Source organism: Bos taurus, chromosome 4 (genome assembly GCF_002263795.3).
Source record: "Bos taurus isolate L1 Dominette 01449 registration number 42190680 breed Hereford chromosome 4, ARS-UCD2.0, whole genome shotgun sequence".
Lineage (NCBI taxonomy): Eukaryota > Metazoa > Chordata > Mammalia > Artiodactyla > Bovidae > Bos > Bos taurus.
In genome coordinates, this window is record NC_037331.1 from 64904262 (window position 1) to 64920181 (window position 15920).

The 15920-nt window shown below is 39.1% G+C and overlaps 1 protein-coding gene across 1 annotated transcript in view; it reads right to left on the reverse strand.

Moving 5' to 3' along the window:
- The window catches only part of ITPRID1 (ITPR interacting domain containing 1), a 116428-nt gene extending 100838 nt beyond the window's left edge, over positions 1-15590 (reverse strand). Inside the window, exons 1-4 of the mRNA XM_024991088.2 lie at positions 15459-15590; positions 1940-2100; positions 616-664; positions 250-293 (exon numbers count right to left, since the gene is read on the reverse strand). Coding sequence (XP_024846856.1) covers positions 250-293; positions 616-664; positions 1940-2099 — 253 coding nt within the window. The 5' untranslated portion in view covers position 2100; positions 15459-15590. The remainder of the gene's footprint in view (positions 1-249; positions 294-615; positions 665-1939; positions 2101-15458) is intronic.
- Positions 15591-15920: the final 330 nt, after the last annotated feature.

Below are 15920 nucleotides of genomic sequence, written 5' to 3' on the forward strand. Positions count from 1 at the left end.
TCTGAGCTAACGATATGGGCAAGAGTTCTGGTTCCCAGTCCCTGATCTGCTGCTTGATAACACCTATCCTTTCTGAACTTGTCTTATATATTACACAAAATGATTGAGCTGAATGGTTTCTGAGATCTGTTTCATTTCTAGGAATCTCTGATAATTCTCATTTTAAAAAGATTTAGTCAAACAAACATTTTAATACATCTCCTACTCAGGTCCACAAAGCATAACTGCTTTTGGGTTCTCTTGTCTTACCAATGTGGTCGACGACTGGCTGAAAGTTTTCATTAACAGAGACACTATAAAGAAACAAAAGTATTGTGAGTCAAACAACAAAATTATGCTAAATTAATTTTTAATTAAACAGACCAGAGTAAATGAAGAGCTAAGCTTTATGACAAGAGGACTTTAGGAAATCAGTGAACAGCTAGGAACTGAAATAGTATTATTCTATTTTGTACTTTTAAGTGGATATATAACATTTGCAATAAAAGATTAGTCCTTCAAACACCCAGTTAAAATGAAAATTCCTACATGTCACACCTTGTCCCAGGAGGGTTACCCACATGTTTTCATGGATCTTTGCAAGAAGGATGTGCAAGGGCATAAAGAAACACTTACAAGAATCCAGAGTCCAGCCACTGCTGAATAATTTCTTGTTTGGAATCTTCTACAAATGAGAAACAGACCAGTCAGTCAAAACATAACCAGGTGAAGAGATATCAGCCCATTAGTTAGCCACTACCCAATAGGTCCATTTCCTAGTATTTAATTACATGTTTCTATAAGCAGAGTCATTTTTCCCCCAAGGCAAAACTTCCTGTTTTCCATAATTGGCTTTTCCTGAGAATAAAGTATAAACTTGCCAAAAGACTATAACTTAAAGAGAAAGAAAACGTGAAAAGGAATAAAAGAGCAAGAGATGTTAGAATAATTTTTAAATTACCTGGTGTGATACAAAGGCTGAAAAAGCATGGAAGATTTTTGCCTTTCTCTTGTTGAATATGAATCACATGGAGCCTCTCCTTACTGAATCACATTTACCTAAGGCAGCTAGCCAGTGATGTTTATTTGCAAGGAGTTCTCTGCCAGGTTAGAAAGTAAATTTGCATTCATTCCAGGGGCAAATTGCACTACAGTCCCAGAATTGCCAAAGGCACCCTGTGTTATAAAAGCATCAGTCTTTTAAGGTGGATCTTTGTCACTGGCTCAACCAACGAGTCAAGAGGCAAAAAGGAAAGGCTATAAAAGCAGTTTTTCCTGTAAACATTTGTTTCCTTTCCAGTTGGTTACAGGTTACTCTGGGCTTATTTTCTCTGACTTTATCCTAAGAAGCAGTAAGATACATGAATTACTCCCTCACAAGGTGTCTGGTGAACCAAAAAGGCCAAGGTGACATGGGAGATGCTTAGTCTTCAACTGAGTTACTGTGAAGGGATAGAATAAATTGGTGGTGGCAAGGAAGAAAAGCCATCAAACAGTAACATCATGAACAAGCAAATAAGAAATCATAGTGAAAGGACAAAAGTTCCCTTATTTACTACTCTTTAAATGATTAAAATTAGTAGCAACACCCTGTGCAAGGCTCTGCAAATAAGAGCCTTTCAATAAGATGTTTGATGTCCTGCAAGAAGTCTCATATCTCTGGCATGAGCTCCACAGTTTTGGGGTCCTAGGGGACTTAGAATGAGGGGACATTGGAGTGGAAAGGGAGCCAAGTTCATTCTTTAGTTGGTCTGTTTCTATTAAGAAGGTTTGTATTTTAAGTGTCTGTAGGTGAAGTCAGATGTGCCCATTTCATAAGTTTTTGGTTATCATACCAGCAACACTGGCATCTTAACAGTCAAGTCCTTGTTCCAAAATCATTTGCCCCCAGCCCAAAGCTCCACATCCCTCACCACTCATAATAGGTTGGTTTCAAATAACCCTGATGGCCTGTTCTCACCCAGCAGGGGGTTGGTGAGACTGTGGCCCTCCTCCTCAGAGCCAGGGGGCAGCTGCTCATCCAGGGGAGCCCATGCCCGCTTGGTGGACTTCAGGATGTCTCTTCTGCTCTTTTCCTGGCCTCGTTGTGACTTCTCCTCCATCACAAGAGAGTAATTCATGCTAATTAAAAACACACACACACAAACAAATGAGACACAATGAGTTCAGCTTCCAGGCTTGGTTCAGTAAGACGGAGAGGACCAGAGGGCTCACAATCCAATGAATGGATCCAGCTTCACAATTTCTGGGAGCCTGGCTCATATCCAAGCAAGTTCCCTGCCTCAGTGCAAGAACTGTTTCTTTTTCAATGGAGACACAGCTGGAGGCCAGAGAGTAAAGGCCTCACCCTTTATCCGGCCACATCCACACTCTGGAAGATTCAATCTAGTGGTCTTGAAAGTGGATGAGAAGCAAAGAAACTGGACTGGAGAGTGCCCCCAATCAAGGAGAAAATTTAAAAGCATTGATTAACATAATAAGTATCCTACAAATCTGCCCAATAGTTACATCTATAATGATATGTTTAGAGACCCAAAATGTAAAAAATGAGGAGGGTGTTGGCAATAGATCAACCTGGCTGAATCTCATCTCTGCAACTTATTGTGTGGCCTTGTACAAATTGTATAATTTCTCTGCATTCCCTTATTTTTAATTGGGGGTAAATTGTACTGAATTTTAATAACCTTTAACCTCAGCAGAATATTTATTATGTGCTAGATTCTATGCTGAATTCTATAATCTGTTATTTAATTTAATTGTCAATGAAAGAAGTAATCTAATTGTCACAATTTTGTAGTAAATTTAAGAGCAGTGGGGTTAAATTGCATACCCAAAGTCACACAACAAACAGGATTCAAACCCAGGTTCTGTACTCCAAACATGCTCCCATACCTATTAAACTGTGTATGAGGCTTCCCTGATGGCTGAAGTGGTTAAGAATCTGCCTACAATGCAGGAGACACAGGTTCGATCCCTAGGTCATGAAGATCCTCTGGAGGAGGGCATGGCAACCCACTCCATTATTCTTTTGTTTTGTTTTTTAAGTATAAATTTATTTATTTTAATTGGAGGTTAATTACTTTACAATATTGTATTGGTTTTGCCATACATCAACATGAATCTGCCACAGGTATACATGTGTTCCCCATCCTGAACCCCCCTCCCTCCTCCCTCCCTGTACCTTCATCCTCTGGGTTGTCTCAGTGCACCAGCCCAAGCATCCAGTATCCTGCATCGAACCTGAACTGGCAATTCATTTCATATATGATATTATACACGTTTCAATGCCATTCTCCCAAATCATCCCACGCTCTCCCTCTCCCACAGAGTCCAAAAGACTGTTCTATACAGAATCCCATGGACAGAGGAGCCTGGTGGACTACAGTCCATAGGGCTGCAAAGAGTCAGACACAACTGAGCATGCAGATTCATGCTTATCTGCCCTAAAGGATGGTTGAGACAATTGGGATATTAATAAATATATTATGCACATGATATAAGAAACATAGTCTGCCCCCATCATTTCATTTGGCTTTTATTAACATCATTGTGACCTTTATTAATATCTCCTATCGTAAGAAAGGAGACAGAAGCCTAGGGCAGTTGTGTAAATTGTTTAAAATCCCCAGACTATTAGCACATTGAGAATAAGGGCCTCTTTTACTAGCTGGTTGTCAGTATTTGAATTATCAGCAGATAGTAGGTGCTAAATAAATATGTACAAAATTAAAATAGCAAGTGCAGCAATCAGAGAAGAAAAAGAAGTAAAAGGAATCCAAATTGGAAAAGAAGAAGTTAAACTGTCACTGTTTGTAGATTATAAGATATCACATATGGAAGATCCTAAAAATGCTACCAGAAAACTGCTAGAACTCATCAATGAATTTGGTAAAGTTGCAAGTTATAAAATTAATACACAGAAACCTGTTGTATTTCTATATCCTAACAACAAAAGATCAGAAAGTGAAATTCAAGAATAATCCCATTTACCATTACCTCAAAAAGAATAAAATACCTAAGAATAAACCTACCTAAGGTGGCAAAAGACTTGTACTCTGAGAACTATAAGACGCTGATGAAAGAAATCAATGAAGACATAAACAGATGGAAAGATATACCGTGTTTGTGGATTAGAAGAATCAATATTGTCAAAATGACTATCCTACCCAAGGCAATCTACAGATTCAATGCAATCCCTATCAAATTACCAATGGCATTTTTCACAGAACTAGAACAACAACAACAACAAAATCTCAAAATTTGTAGAGAGACACAAAAGACCCTGAATAGCCAACACAATCTCAAGAAAGAAAAACAGAACTGGAGGAATCAGGCTCCCTGACTTCAGACTTTTCTATAAACTTACTGTCATCAAAACAGTATAGTTCTGGCACAAAAATAGAAACATAGATTAAGGGAACAAGATAGAACACCCAGAAATAAGCCCATGCACCTCTGGTCAATTAATATATGACAAAGCAGGCAAGACTACACACTGTTGGAAAGACGGTCTCTTCCACAAATGGTGCTGGGAAAACTGGACAGCTACATGTAAAAAACATGCAATTAGATCATTCTTTAACTCCATACACAAAAATAAGCTCAAAATGGAGTAAAGCCCTAAATGTGAGACTGGAGACTATAGAACTCTTGGATAAAAACATAGGTAGAACACTTTCTGACATAAATCACAGCAGTATCTTTTTCAATCTGTGTCCCAGAATAATGGAAATAAAAACAAAAATAAACAAATAGGACCTACTTAAACTCAAAAGCTTTTGCACAGCAAAGGAAACGATAAACAAAACAAAAACACAGCCCACAGGTTTGGAGAAAATACTCGCAAATGATGTGACCAATAAGGCTGCTGCGCTGTGCTCTGCTAAGTCGCTTCAGTCGTGTCCGACTCTTTGTGACTCTATGGACTGTAGCCTGCCAGGCTCCTGTCCGTGGGATTCTCCAGGCAAGAATACTGGAGTGGGTTGCCATTTCCTTCTCCAGGGGATCTTGCCCACCCAGGGATAGGACCCGTGTTGCTTATGTCTCCTGCATTTGCAGGCAGGTTCTTTCCCACTAACGCTGCCTGGGAAGCCCTGACTGATAAGGGATTAGTCTCCAAAATTTACAAACAGCTCATGACGCTGTTTGTAACAGCATCAAAACAAACAACCCACTCAAAAAAGTGGGCAGAAGATCTAAATAGACATTTCTCCAAATAAGACATACAGATGGTGAACGGGCACATGAAAAGATGTTTGGCATTGTCAATTATTAGAGAAATGCAAATCAAAACTACAATGAGATATAGCCTCACACCAGCCAGAATGGCTATCATAAAAAAAATTCCACAAACAATAAATGCTAGAGAGGGTGTGAAGAGAAGGGAATCCTTTTACACTTTTTGATGGGAATGTAAATTGGTACAGCCACTATGGAGAACAGTATGGAAGTTCCTTAATAAACTAAAAATAAAGCTACGATATGACCCTGTAATCCCACTCCTGGGCATATGTCTGTAAAAAAAACATGACCCAAAAGTAAATTTGCACCCTAATGTTCATTGCAGCACTGTTTACAATAGCCAAGGCACAAAAGCAGCCAAAATGTCCATTGACAGAGGAATGGATAAAGAAGATACGGTATGTGTATACAATGGACTATTACTCAGCCCTTAAAAAGAATGAAACAATGTCATTAGCAGCAACATGAATGGACCTTCACTCTGTGTCATACTGAGTGAAGACAGTCAGAGAAGGAGAAACATAGCATGACATTCTTTATATGTGGAATCAAAAAATAAATGAAACATATTATATTCCTTACAAAACAGAAAAAGATTCATAGACTTAGAGGATGAACTTATGGTTGCTGGGGATGAGGAAGGATGGGGAAAGGGATAGTTAGGGAGTTTGGGATGGACATGTACACACTGCTATATTTAAAATGGATAACCAACAGAGATCTACTGTATAGCATATGGACCTCTGCTCAACGTTACGTGGCAGCCTGAAAGGAGGGAGTTTAGGGGAGAATGGATACACGTATATGTATGGCTGAATCCCTGCGCTGTTCACCTGAAATTATCACAACATTACTAACTGGCTATACCCTAATACAAAACAAAACATTAAAAAAGTTAAAGTAACAAAACTAGAGTACAAAACCATTAAACTTGACTAAATTATTTCCAAGCATCTATCTGCAATTGTGTTAGTTTATTCTTCAGGTTTAAAGAAATGACTGAATAGTCAAATACCTACTTCAAGCATCATGTCTTAAACCCCTAAACTTCTGCACAATCACTGATAATATGACACGGAGACAATCGTTCCTAATCAGTGTTTTAACAAGTCAAATTGTTCAGATTATTATAAACATTTGAATATTTTTATTTAATTACAGGTGAGCATTCTATAAGCAATTGGCAATAAGAGTTTTCTTACATGCTTATATACTAAAATTCTGTTGCTCACTTGTATAAATATACAATTATTGTTGCAATAATAAATTACTGCAAATTATTATTTGGGATGACTGCTAACTTTATGTTTAAAAAGCAATTATTAAGAAATCTCAATTAAAAAAAAAGAAATCTCAATTAATTAAAAATAAAAGCAGAGGGTGGACAGTTAATATCTATATTAATGGTGGGCCTTTAGCCAGCTAATTTTGGAAAGTTAATTTTAGAAATGTCTTCTGGGAGCAAATAAAGGTTTATAAAAATTTCAGTGATAACATAAGACAGAATACAGAGGTGATTATATTTCTAAACTATAGAATTATTTCATACACTAGAACCCATAATATGACAAAATAAAATTTAGAAACTACATTTAATGTTAGTTATTTAACTTTTGAGTAAAAAAGTTCTCTCTGGCAATTGCATTTTGTATGTGTGAATTATAAAAAAAAGCATCAACTTTGACACTGCAAAATCTCACAAGGAGGAAACCCCCAAAATCATGCTCAACAACATTCATGAAATATCAGACTCAGTAAAGGATCAGGGTTTGAAGAAAAGAATAATGTATGACAAAAGAGTAAGATTCCCCAAGTAGTCTTGCTCCTTAATTAACCTAGCGGAAAGTCAGTTTCTGTATAGCAAAAAGATTTTGCTTTGTAGTGGGACCAGGAGGTGGTAAGCAGATCTGACCTCAAATTGCTGCTTCTGTCCTATAAAGTGGAATTTTCACCTATCGACTACTTTTTCAAACCTGATACTGTAAAAATCATCAAAACTTTAGATCAAGCTGCTGCTTTATACATACGTCCCCCAGTTTCCTTTCGACGATGACATGTGTGACCTCAGACACCAGCCTTGCACAGCCAGTGAGGATATGCTCCCTGCCAGCTCAATTGTACTTGGCCTTAGAATAGGAAAAAGCTTGCCAAGGAAAGTGGGAACTCTTGCTAAAAGCAGAGGTCAGGGACTGGTTTGTAAAGAAAAATTCTTTTGTTCCCTCTGTTTTAGTGGATGCCTTCCCAGTTAGTAAACAAATCTGCTTCTGGAAATGTATTCTCTGATGCTTGAATGACCTTGCTTTGGCTTCATCCACCAGCTTGACCCCCCAGGGCAGTCTCTTGGAAAAGGACACAGATAAAGCATGATGCGCTTATTTGCTTCAGTCGTGTCCAACGCTTTGAGACCCCATGGACTGTAACCTGCCAGGCTCCTCTGTCCATGGGATTTCCCCGGCAAGAATACTGGAGTAGGTTGCCATTTCCTCCTCCAGGGGGTGTTCCCTATCCAGGGATGGAATCTGTGCATTTTGCATTGCAGGCAGATTCTTTACTGCCGAGCCACCCAGGAAGCCCCACAGATTAAGTGGCAGGCTCAAATAGTCCAGTGGACTGACAGGGTAGAAGTTATGGCATTGGCCTCTGCTGACTCCCCTAGGTTAACCCAGTGTCCCCAGGACCACTTGGAACCTAGGTCTTGCCTATTCTGACTTACCCAAAGTTAATTCTCATTCTGAATTATGTTGTCTTTTGTGCTGGAGAGATCCTTCTCTCTTTTCAGATCCCTGGTGTTCTGATCACTGTTGTTGTTGTTTAGTCGCTAGGTCCTCTCACTCTTCTGTGACCCCGTGGTAGGTAACTTGCCAGGCAAGCATACTGGAGTGTGTTGTCATTTTTTAACTTCATGAGATCTTCCTGACTCAGGGATCAAAACTGAGTCTTCTGCATTGGCAGGCATATTCTTTACCACTGAGCTACCAGGGAAAACTGGTATTGAGTCCCCAATGCAGATTTCAGGTCCATAGGTTCGGAATAAGATTCTTGAGATGCAGAATAGGGTATCCCAGTTACTTGACATCACCACACAAATCGCCACTCAAACTTATAGGCATCTTTAACTTATTATGTACCACACTGAATTCTTCATTCTTTCTTTGACTTCTACATGACCCTCCCACATATCTGCCTCTATTACAGTGTTCATCTCAGTAAATGGTACCACTATTCAAGTAGTTGCTCAGGCCAGGAACTTGTGAGTCTTCCTTAATTTCTCTGTTCCTTTCACATCTCACATCAAGCCACTAAAATTAAGAGAGCAGACAGACAGGCAAAGGAGTCCTTATATATCAGACCAACCACCTTCACTGCTATCAACCTGATGTGAAACAAAACTTGTAGTTTTGCTTGGAGCATAGGGAATGATCCCCATCCACACCTCCCATTCTCTTTATAATGCACTCAAATCAGCTTAATAATGGTCAACTATCGGTTCTTATCCTTTTGGAATTTTCAGCAGCACTTGTTATAGTTGACCCCTTCCTCTTGCTGCTGCTGATGCTGCTAAGTCGCTTCAGTCGTGTCCGACTCTGTGCAACCCCATAGACGGAAGCCCACCAGGCTCCCCCATCCCCGGAACTCTCCAGGCAAGAATACTGGAGTGGGTTGCCATTTCCTTCTCCAATGCATGAAAGTGAAAAGTCAAAGTGAAGTCACTCAGTCGTGTCCGACTCTTTACGACCCCATGGACTGCAGCCTACCAGGCTCCTCCATCCATGGGATTTTCCAGGCAAGAGTATTGGAGTGGGGTGGACCCTTTCCTCTTAATTGGGCTTAATTGGGCTTCCCTGGTAGCTCAGATGGTAAAGCATCTGCCTATAATGCGGGAGACCCAGATTCAATCCCTGGGTCGGGAAGATCCCCTGGAGAAGGAAATGGCAACCCACTCCAGTACTCTTGCCTGGAAAATCCCATGGACTGAGGAGCCTGGTAGGCTACAGTCCATGGGGTCACAAAGAGTTGGACACGACTGACTGACTTCACTTCACTTCCTCTTAATGGAAGCAATCTTTTCTTTTGTTTTTTTGAACCACAATTTCCCAGATTACCTATCTTACTCAAAGCTTTTTTCAAACTCTTTTGCTGGTTTTCTCCTTTCCAGCCTCTACATTTTGAGTGGGATTTACCTCAGTCCTCAGCTACCTCTTATCCTCTCCATCTATATGCTCTCCCTATATGAGTGTAGCCTTGATAGCTACTTGTTAATTCCATAGTGTAAATACTGTTAAAGCTTTTACATTGCTTTATAAGTCTGCTTACACATCAGTTTAACCACCCTGAGTTTTTCTTCAGGACAGAGATCTTATCTCTCAAATCAAAATTATGTGAAAAAGATACGCAATGTATGTTTGTTGAATGAATGACTGCCAACAAGGCACTGACAATATCAAAGAAAATCTGGTTATGAAAGCATTAAGAATGGTTTAACAGTTAAACAACTTACCAGAAATAGGCATACATAATCAGACAATAGTGCATTATGGATCTGAATTTTAAAAGCGATAAAGTTTAATATGTATATTCATGCACACACATATGTACATGTGCATGCATGATAGTCGTGTCTGACTCTTTTGTGACCCTATGGACGGTAGCCCACCAGGCTCCTCTGTCCAGGGGTTTTCCAGGCAAGAATACTAGAGTGAGTTGCCATTTCCTACTTCAACATACACACACATACACACATACAAACATATAACAACCATTTTGAAGCAGGATTTTCTGTCATCACTTGATGCCCCTTTCTGCCATTTTGGCCAAAACTATGAGTAGATACCTTTTTTAACGTTCTCTTATGAGCGTTCCAACAGCTAACAAGCAGATGAAAGATATTAATTCATCACCAGGAAAATAAAAATTATAATTAATCCACAGATAGTTAATTTGTGTATGATATTGGACATGTAGTTTCAAGTTTTCTTGGAAACTAGTTTGTTCTTGCATAATATGAGAGAATTGGATGAGATGAGATACTTTCCTAAGTTGATTACTCAGTTTCTAGCCTCCGCATAGACTGATATTTGACCAATGGAGCTCACATTTTAAAAATATTTTAAAGCTATATTCATCAAAACTATAAAAGTGAGAAGAATAAAACATTGTTCCTATTACTCATAAGTTTGGAAGACCACTCAAAAACTCAAACAACAAACCCAAGCCAGGAATGCCCTTCTGCTCTTCCTCCCTATCCAAGTATTAAAGTCCCACAAACACTTGTAAAGATTTCAAATGATTCAGTGAAGTAGAGGCAGAGCCTGGGGAATAGAGTGTTCTGTCAACACTCTGTTGGGAGGAACAAGCAGTCTGTGGATGACTTGTTCTGTGGGTGGTTTCCTCCCACCATGAAATATGTGAAGGGTGTTCACTCCTGCCATTTAGGAGCAAGCTGGATTTAAAGACAAGGCAGTTGTGCCCAAGTTGGAACCCAAAGTCAGTTCTCTTGGACTTGGAGTTTTCCTCTTTTGTTGGGGAAAATAATTAAAAGATTATTATTTCAAGAATCATATACACAGCTTCCCGGAAACCTGAAATGACTTTGAGGCTGGTAAAGTTGGATCAAATCATTCACCTACAGCTAGCTCTGTCTGTGCCAATCCCCTTTCAACTTCAAAGAGGTCTTTATTTCTCAGTGATTCCCTCTTTTGTCATCATTTCTATTCTTGTCTTCTCAACATTTTCTTTGCTTCATCCTAGGGAAGGAGAATGAAAGGATGTAGGGCATCTGTGCTCTACCTTGGGTCTTCCATCCCAACAACATTGCGATCTAGGTTCCTTCATGTGCGTTATATTCTGGTTGCACAGAATTACTTGCTGTTCTCAAATGTGTCCTTGTCTCTGGTCCCTCTGGGTGCAGATCCTTCTACATTTCTGCCCCTTCTCTTTAACGGATACCATCTCACTGAGCTCAAGCAGAACTTATTGTGTAGAGCTTTTTCTCATATCGCTCTCCACTCCCAATCCAGCCTGCTTCTGAAGCTCACACCAACTTTAGCACTCTTCATACTCCTTTTAAGCAGTTTATGTACATTTCTGCCTTTCCCACTCAGATAAATGGACTTCTGGGAAACAAAGACCATGACGTACTCATTTTCGTATCCATGATACTTAGTCTAGAGCATGGATAATAGGTGATAAGCAATAACCACTTATTGAACGAATTAATATTTCTGACCCCGGGCTCTGTCTTTGCTCAAAATCATGGGAATTGTGACTTGCTCATCTTTGTTGCTAAGTCACTTCAGTCGTGTCTGACTCTGTGCAACCCCATAGATGGCAGCCCACCAGGTTCCCCCGTCCCTGGGAGTCTCCAGGCAAGAACACTGGAGTAGGTTGCCATTTCCTTCTCCAATGCATGAAAGTGAAAAGTGAGAGTGAAGTCGCTCAGTTGTGTCTGACTCTTCACGACCCCATTGACTGCAGCCTACCCAGCTCCTCCATCCATGGGATTTTCTAGGCAAGAGTACTGGAGTGGGTGCCACTGCCTTCTCCATCTCCACTGCCTTCTTCATCTCTATAGTCTCCATCATTTCAGCAAGGTATATACACTAGTAGTCGCTCATGGAAGCACACGATATAAATGAACTGTAAGTTAAATTCAATGATGACATCCACTAATTCAATTTAATATTATACTACCCACTGTGTACAAAGAAATTTTGAGGAGCTTATAGTATAAGAAATAGTATTTATTAACTAAATATCATGAAGCAGAAAATGCTTTTTAAAAGAAGTACAATACAGCTATTCACAAAAATTAAAAGAGGAAGATGTTCATTTAGGGGCATAAGAAAAGGCTTCTTTGAAGCGAAAATATGAATTCTGGCTCTTGAAGATGGGATAATGGGTAGGCAAGCATTCCAGACAAGTGGTTTAAAATACATGTAAACAATAATAGCATAAATTTTACCAAAGGGCAATTACCTTGTGCCTTTGCAACAATTAAACAGATGTTCTTCAATGTTAACTTACTGAAATCTTGTGTTGTCTTATCTGTTGCTGTGATGATTAATTTTATGTGTTGTCTTCACTGGGCCACAAGATACCCAAATATCCAGCTAATTATTATTTTAGGTGTGTCCGTGAGGGTGTTTCCAAAAGAGACTATTAGCGTTGGACTCAGTAGACTGAGAAATGCAGATTGTTCTCCCCACTGTGGATGAGTATCAGTCAATCTGCAGAGGGCCTGAATAGAAAAGGTAAAGGAAAAATTCCTTCTCTCTGCCCGACTGATTGAGTTGGGACACGAGTCTACTCCTGCTCTGGAGCTGGGATCGACACCACTGGCACTCTTACGGCACAAGCTTCTGACTCTGGTTGGAACCTCACCACCAGTTTTCCTGGATCTCCAACTGGCAGACAACAGATCATGGAACTTCTTGGGTTCTGTTATTGTGTGAGCCAATTCCTTATACCAAATGTCTTGGTAGATAGATAGATAGATGCAGATATAGATATTTCTGTCTCTACATGTATCTATGTCTGTATCTGTCTGTCTGTCTATCTCTCTGTCTCTCTATCTTCTATTTCATTTCTCTGGAGATCTCTGACCAATGCAGATGTTTATTTCTCTGAAGAGTAGTTTTAGTTGGGCTCTATCACACTTTCCTTCCATCTACCTTTTTTATATGTGTATAATTTTATCTATTTCTGGCTGTGATATGTCTTCAATGCTGCATGGGCTTTTCTCTAGCTGTGGTGAGTGGAGGCTACTCTCCAGTTGCTGTGCACAGACTTATTGTGGTAGCTTTTCTTGTTGTAGAGTTTGGGCTCTTGGGCATGTGGGCTTCAGCAGTTGTGGAGCATGAGCTCTGTAGCTGTGGGCTATTGACACAGGTGCAATAGTTGTGGCACATGGGCTTAGTTGCTCCGTGGTACGTGGGATCTTCCTGGACCAGGGATTAAACCCATGTCTCCTGCATTGGCGGGTGGATACTTAACCACTGAGCCACCAGGGAAGCCCTGCCTTTCTTAGTACCTTTGCAAAATGACAAGTCCCACAGTTTGCTATAAGATCCTCAGGTGCATACATCTCAAATTTAAAAATACATTGTTATACAGTAAAAGTTGCATCATACTGCATATTTCATATTTCATTAGAAAACTATCATGATGGTAAAGATCTTAATTACATAAATGAGCTGGTAATGAAGACATCAAGATTTAACCCAGCTCCTATGTCTAAATTCCCTTTCCTTCCAGACTGTTTACTGAGGCAAATTCTAGCAGTATTCTTTACTCTTCTGATATCAGAGAGATCATCGTCATTCTTGCTTTTCCACCGTGATCATAACCATAGAATCTCAGGGAATGTAGCAAAGGGAGTAGATCCTATTCATTATAAATGGACTTAAGAAATGATCATGATATTACAACTTTGTACCCATTGACTATGTTTGGAAGACAAAATCTTCCTGGATAAAATGTGTACATGCAGAAATAAGTTATGTATTCATTGTTAAAAAGATTCTGCATTAAGGCAGGAAGGCTTTGTATTATTTTCTACAATTGTATGTCAATATACAATTGTTTCTAAATTAAATATTAACTAAAAAGCAATGAATAAAAGAAAAATACAGTCCTAAACAAGTCATCAAAATAAATTTCAATAGCATTAAGGATTTAATTTGAAAACTGAAATAAAAAGAGTCCTAGAATAAATTATTGGTGAACATTCTCCTAATCTTACGGTGGTAAAAGTCTAGAGAGAAATGACACCAAAGGCAATGAAGGGAAATCATGATGGATTTGACCAGATAAAAATCTAAAGTTTACTCTATCAAACATAGTAGACATGTCAAAATGTTTACAAAATGTAAAAATACTTGCAGTATATGTGACATTAAAAGTTTTCCTAACATTAACGTATGGCATGCAATTAGAAATCAAAACATATATACATGGAAATAGAAGCAGTATAATAATCAGGCAGTTCAGAAACAGAAAATCTATGAATGACTAAAAACATAAAAGTCATGCTGTTGCTGCTGCTGCTGCTAAGTCACTTCAGTCGTGTCCGACTCTGTGCGACCCCATAGATGGCAGCCCACCAGGCTCTGCCGTCCCTGGGATTCTCCAGGCAAGAACACTGGAGTGGGTTGCCATTTCCTTGTCCAATGCATGAAAGTGAAAAGTGAAAGTGAAGTCGCTCAGTCGTGTCCGACTCTTAGCAACCCCATGGACTGCAGCCTACCAGGCTCCTCCATTCATGGGATTTTCTAGGTAAGAGTACTGGAGTGGGGTGCCATTGCCTTCTCCATAAAGGTCATAAATCTTACTAATATTCAAGAAAAATGAAAACTAAAAGGAGAATGAATTACCAAATTAGATTCTCAGATAGAATTCATTATAGTGAGAATACCTGCCTCATTATGATTATTTTTGACTATTCCTTCTTCCTATTAAGGTTTGAATCCCAATAGTAAATCATTTCCTAATATAGTATATATAGCAAGAAAATGATAATTAGGTGATCTTTCAACGAAACTTTAGAGCAAAAGGTTTGTGGTAAGAAAAATGAATACTTTTTTCTTGTCCTTTTAAGTCTTCAGTTTTCATTCCTAAATCAAATAGTCTGGCTTAGCAACTAATTATATAAGGTGTTTTGTTACATTTAAATTTCAGATTAAAAATAAATAATGTTTAGCATAAGAATGGATCCTGCATTATTTAGGACATATTCACACCAAAACAAATTGCTATTTATTTAAAATTCAAGCGTTACAGGGTGTCTGGCAAGCCTATCCCTGAATCAACTTTCTCTACTCTTGCAAAAGAAGTTTTCACTTCTACAGCAGTTTCCACCCATACCAAAAAAGGTCACATGGCCAGAGCACATTAGGCTCAGTTTTCATATTCACTAAATTCACGGATTAGATAAAAGCCAAAGGCTTTTGGCTTTATCCTAATGTATTAAATTTCCTTCAGATAGTAAGGAAAAAAAGAATCAAGAGATCCAAGATGCAGACAACAGATACCAAAGGAAGGAAATAGAATTTCTGTATCTCATCTTATGAACATTGCTTGAAACAATATTCATGATACAGGAGAATAAGGTAACCATTTTGAGCCTAGAGCATTCCCATCCCCTGTGTTTTAGACCTTTGTGTGTTAATGGCAGTCACCCAGGAAGTCACAGGGATGCAGAAATCATCCAGGCCAGAAACCATGGCAATTAGATTGCTTACCTTATTGCTAATAGTCTTTCTTCCCAGGAATTACCCAGTCACACAGCTGCAGGTAAAAAAAAAAAAAAGTTTCAGAACATGCCACAGCTGCCCTTTAATTCCTACTGAGAGAAAATGAGAACAGAGAACTAATATCCCCTCCCCCACAGGCTGGAAACAAATAAATTATGAAAGTTACTATACCAGAAGAAAGGAGTCTCAGCAGAGAAGTGGCCCTTGGAGTTAACTTGCTGTAGTCATTCTCAAAAAGTGTTTGGAGAGGTTTTGGATGCTTTCCTGGCTCCTTGAGCATCACAGCTTCTAACACTAAATAGTCTTTGTGACCACAGGACTGTGAGCTAGGTTTATATTTGTGCCTATTTAAAAGTAGTCATAGAAAGCCAGGACAGTCTAGTTGCCAAGACCCATGATCAAGGTAGGGATAAAGATATATAGTGATTCTCTTTAGTCTCCCCTCTAAGG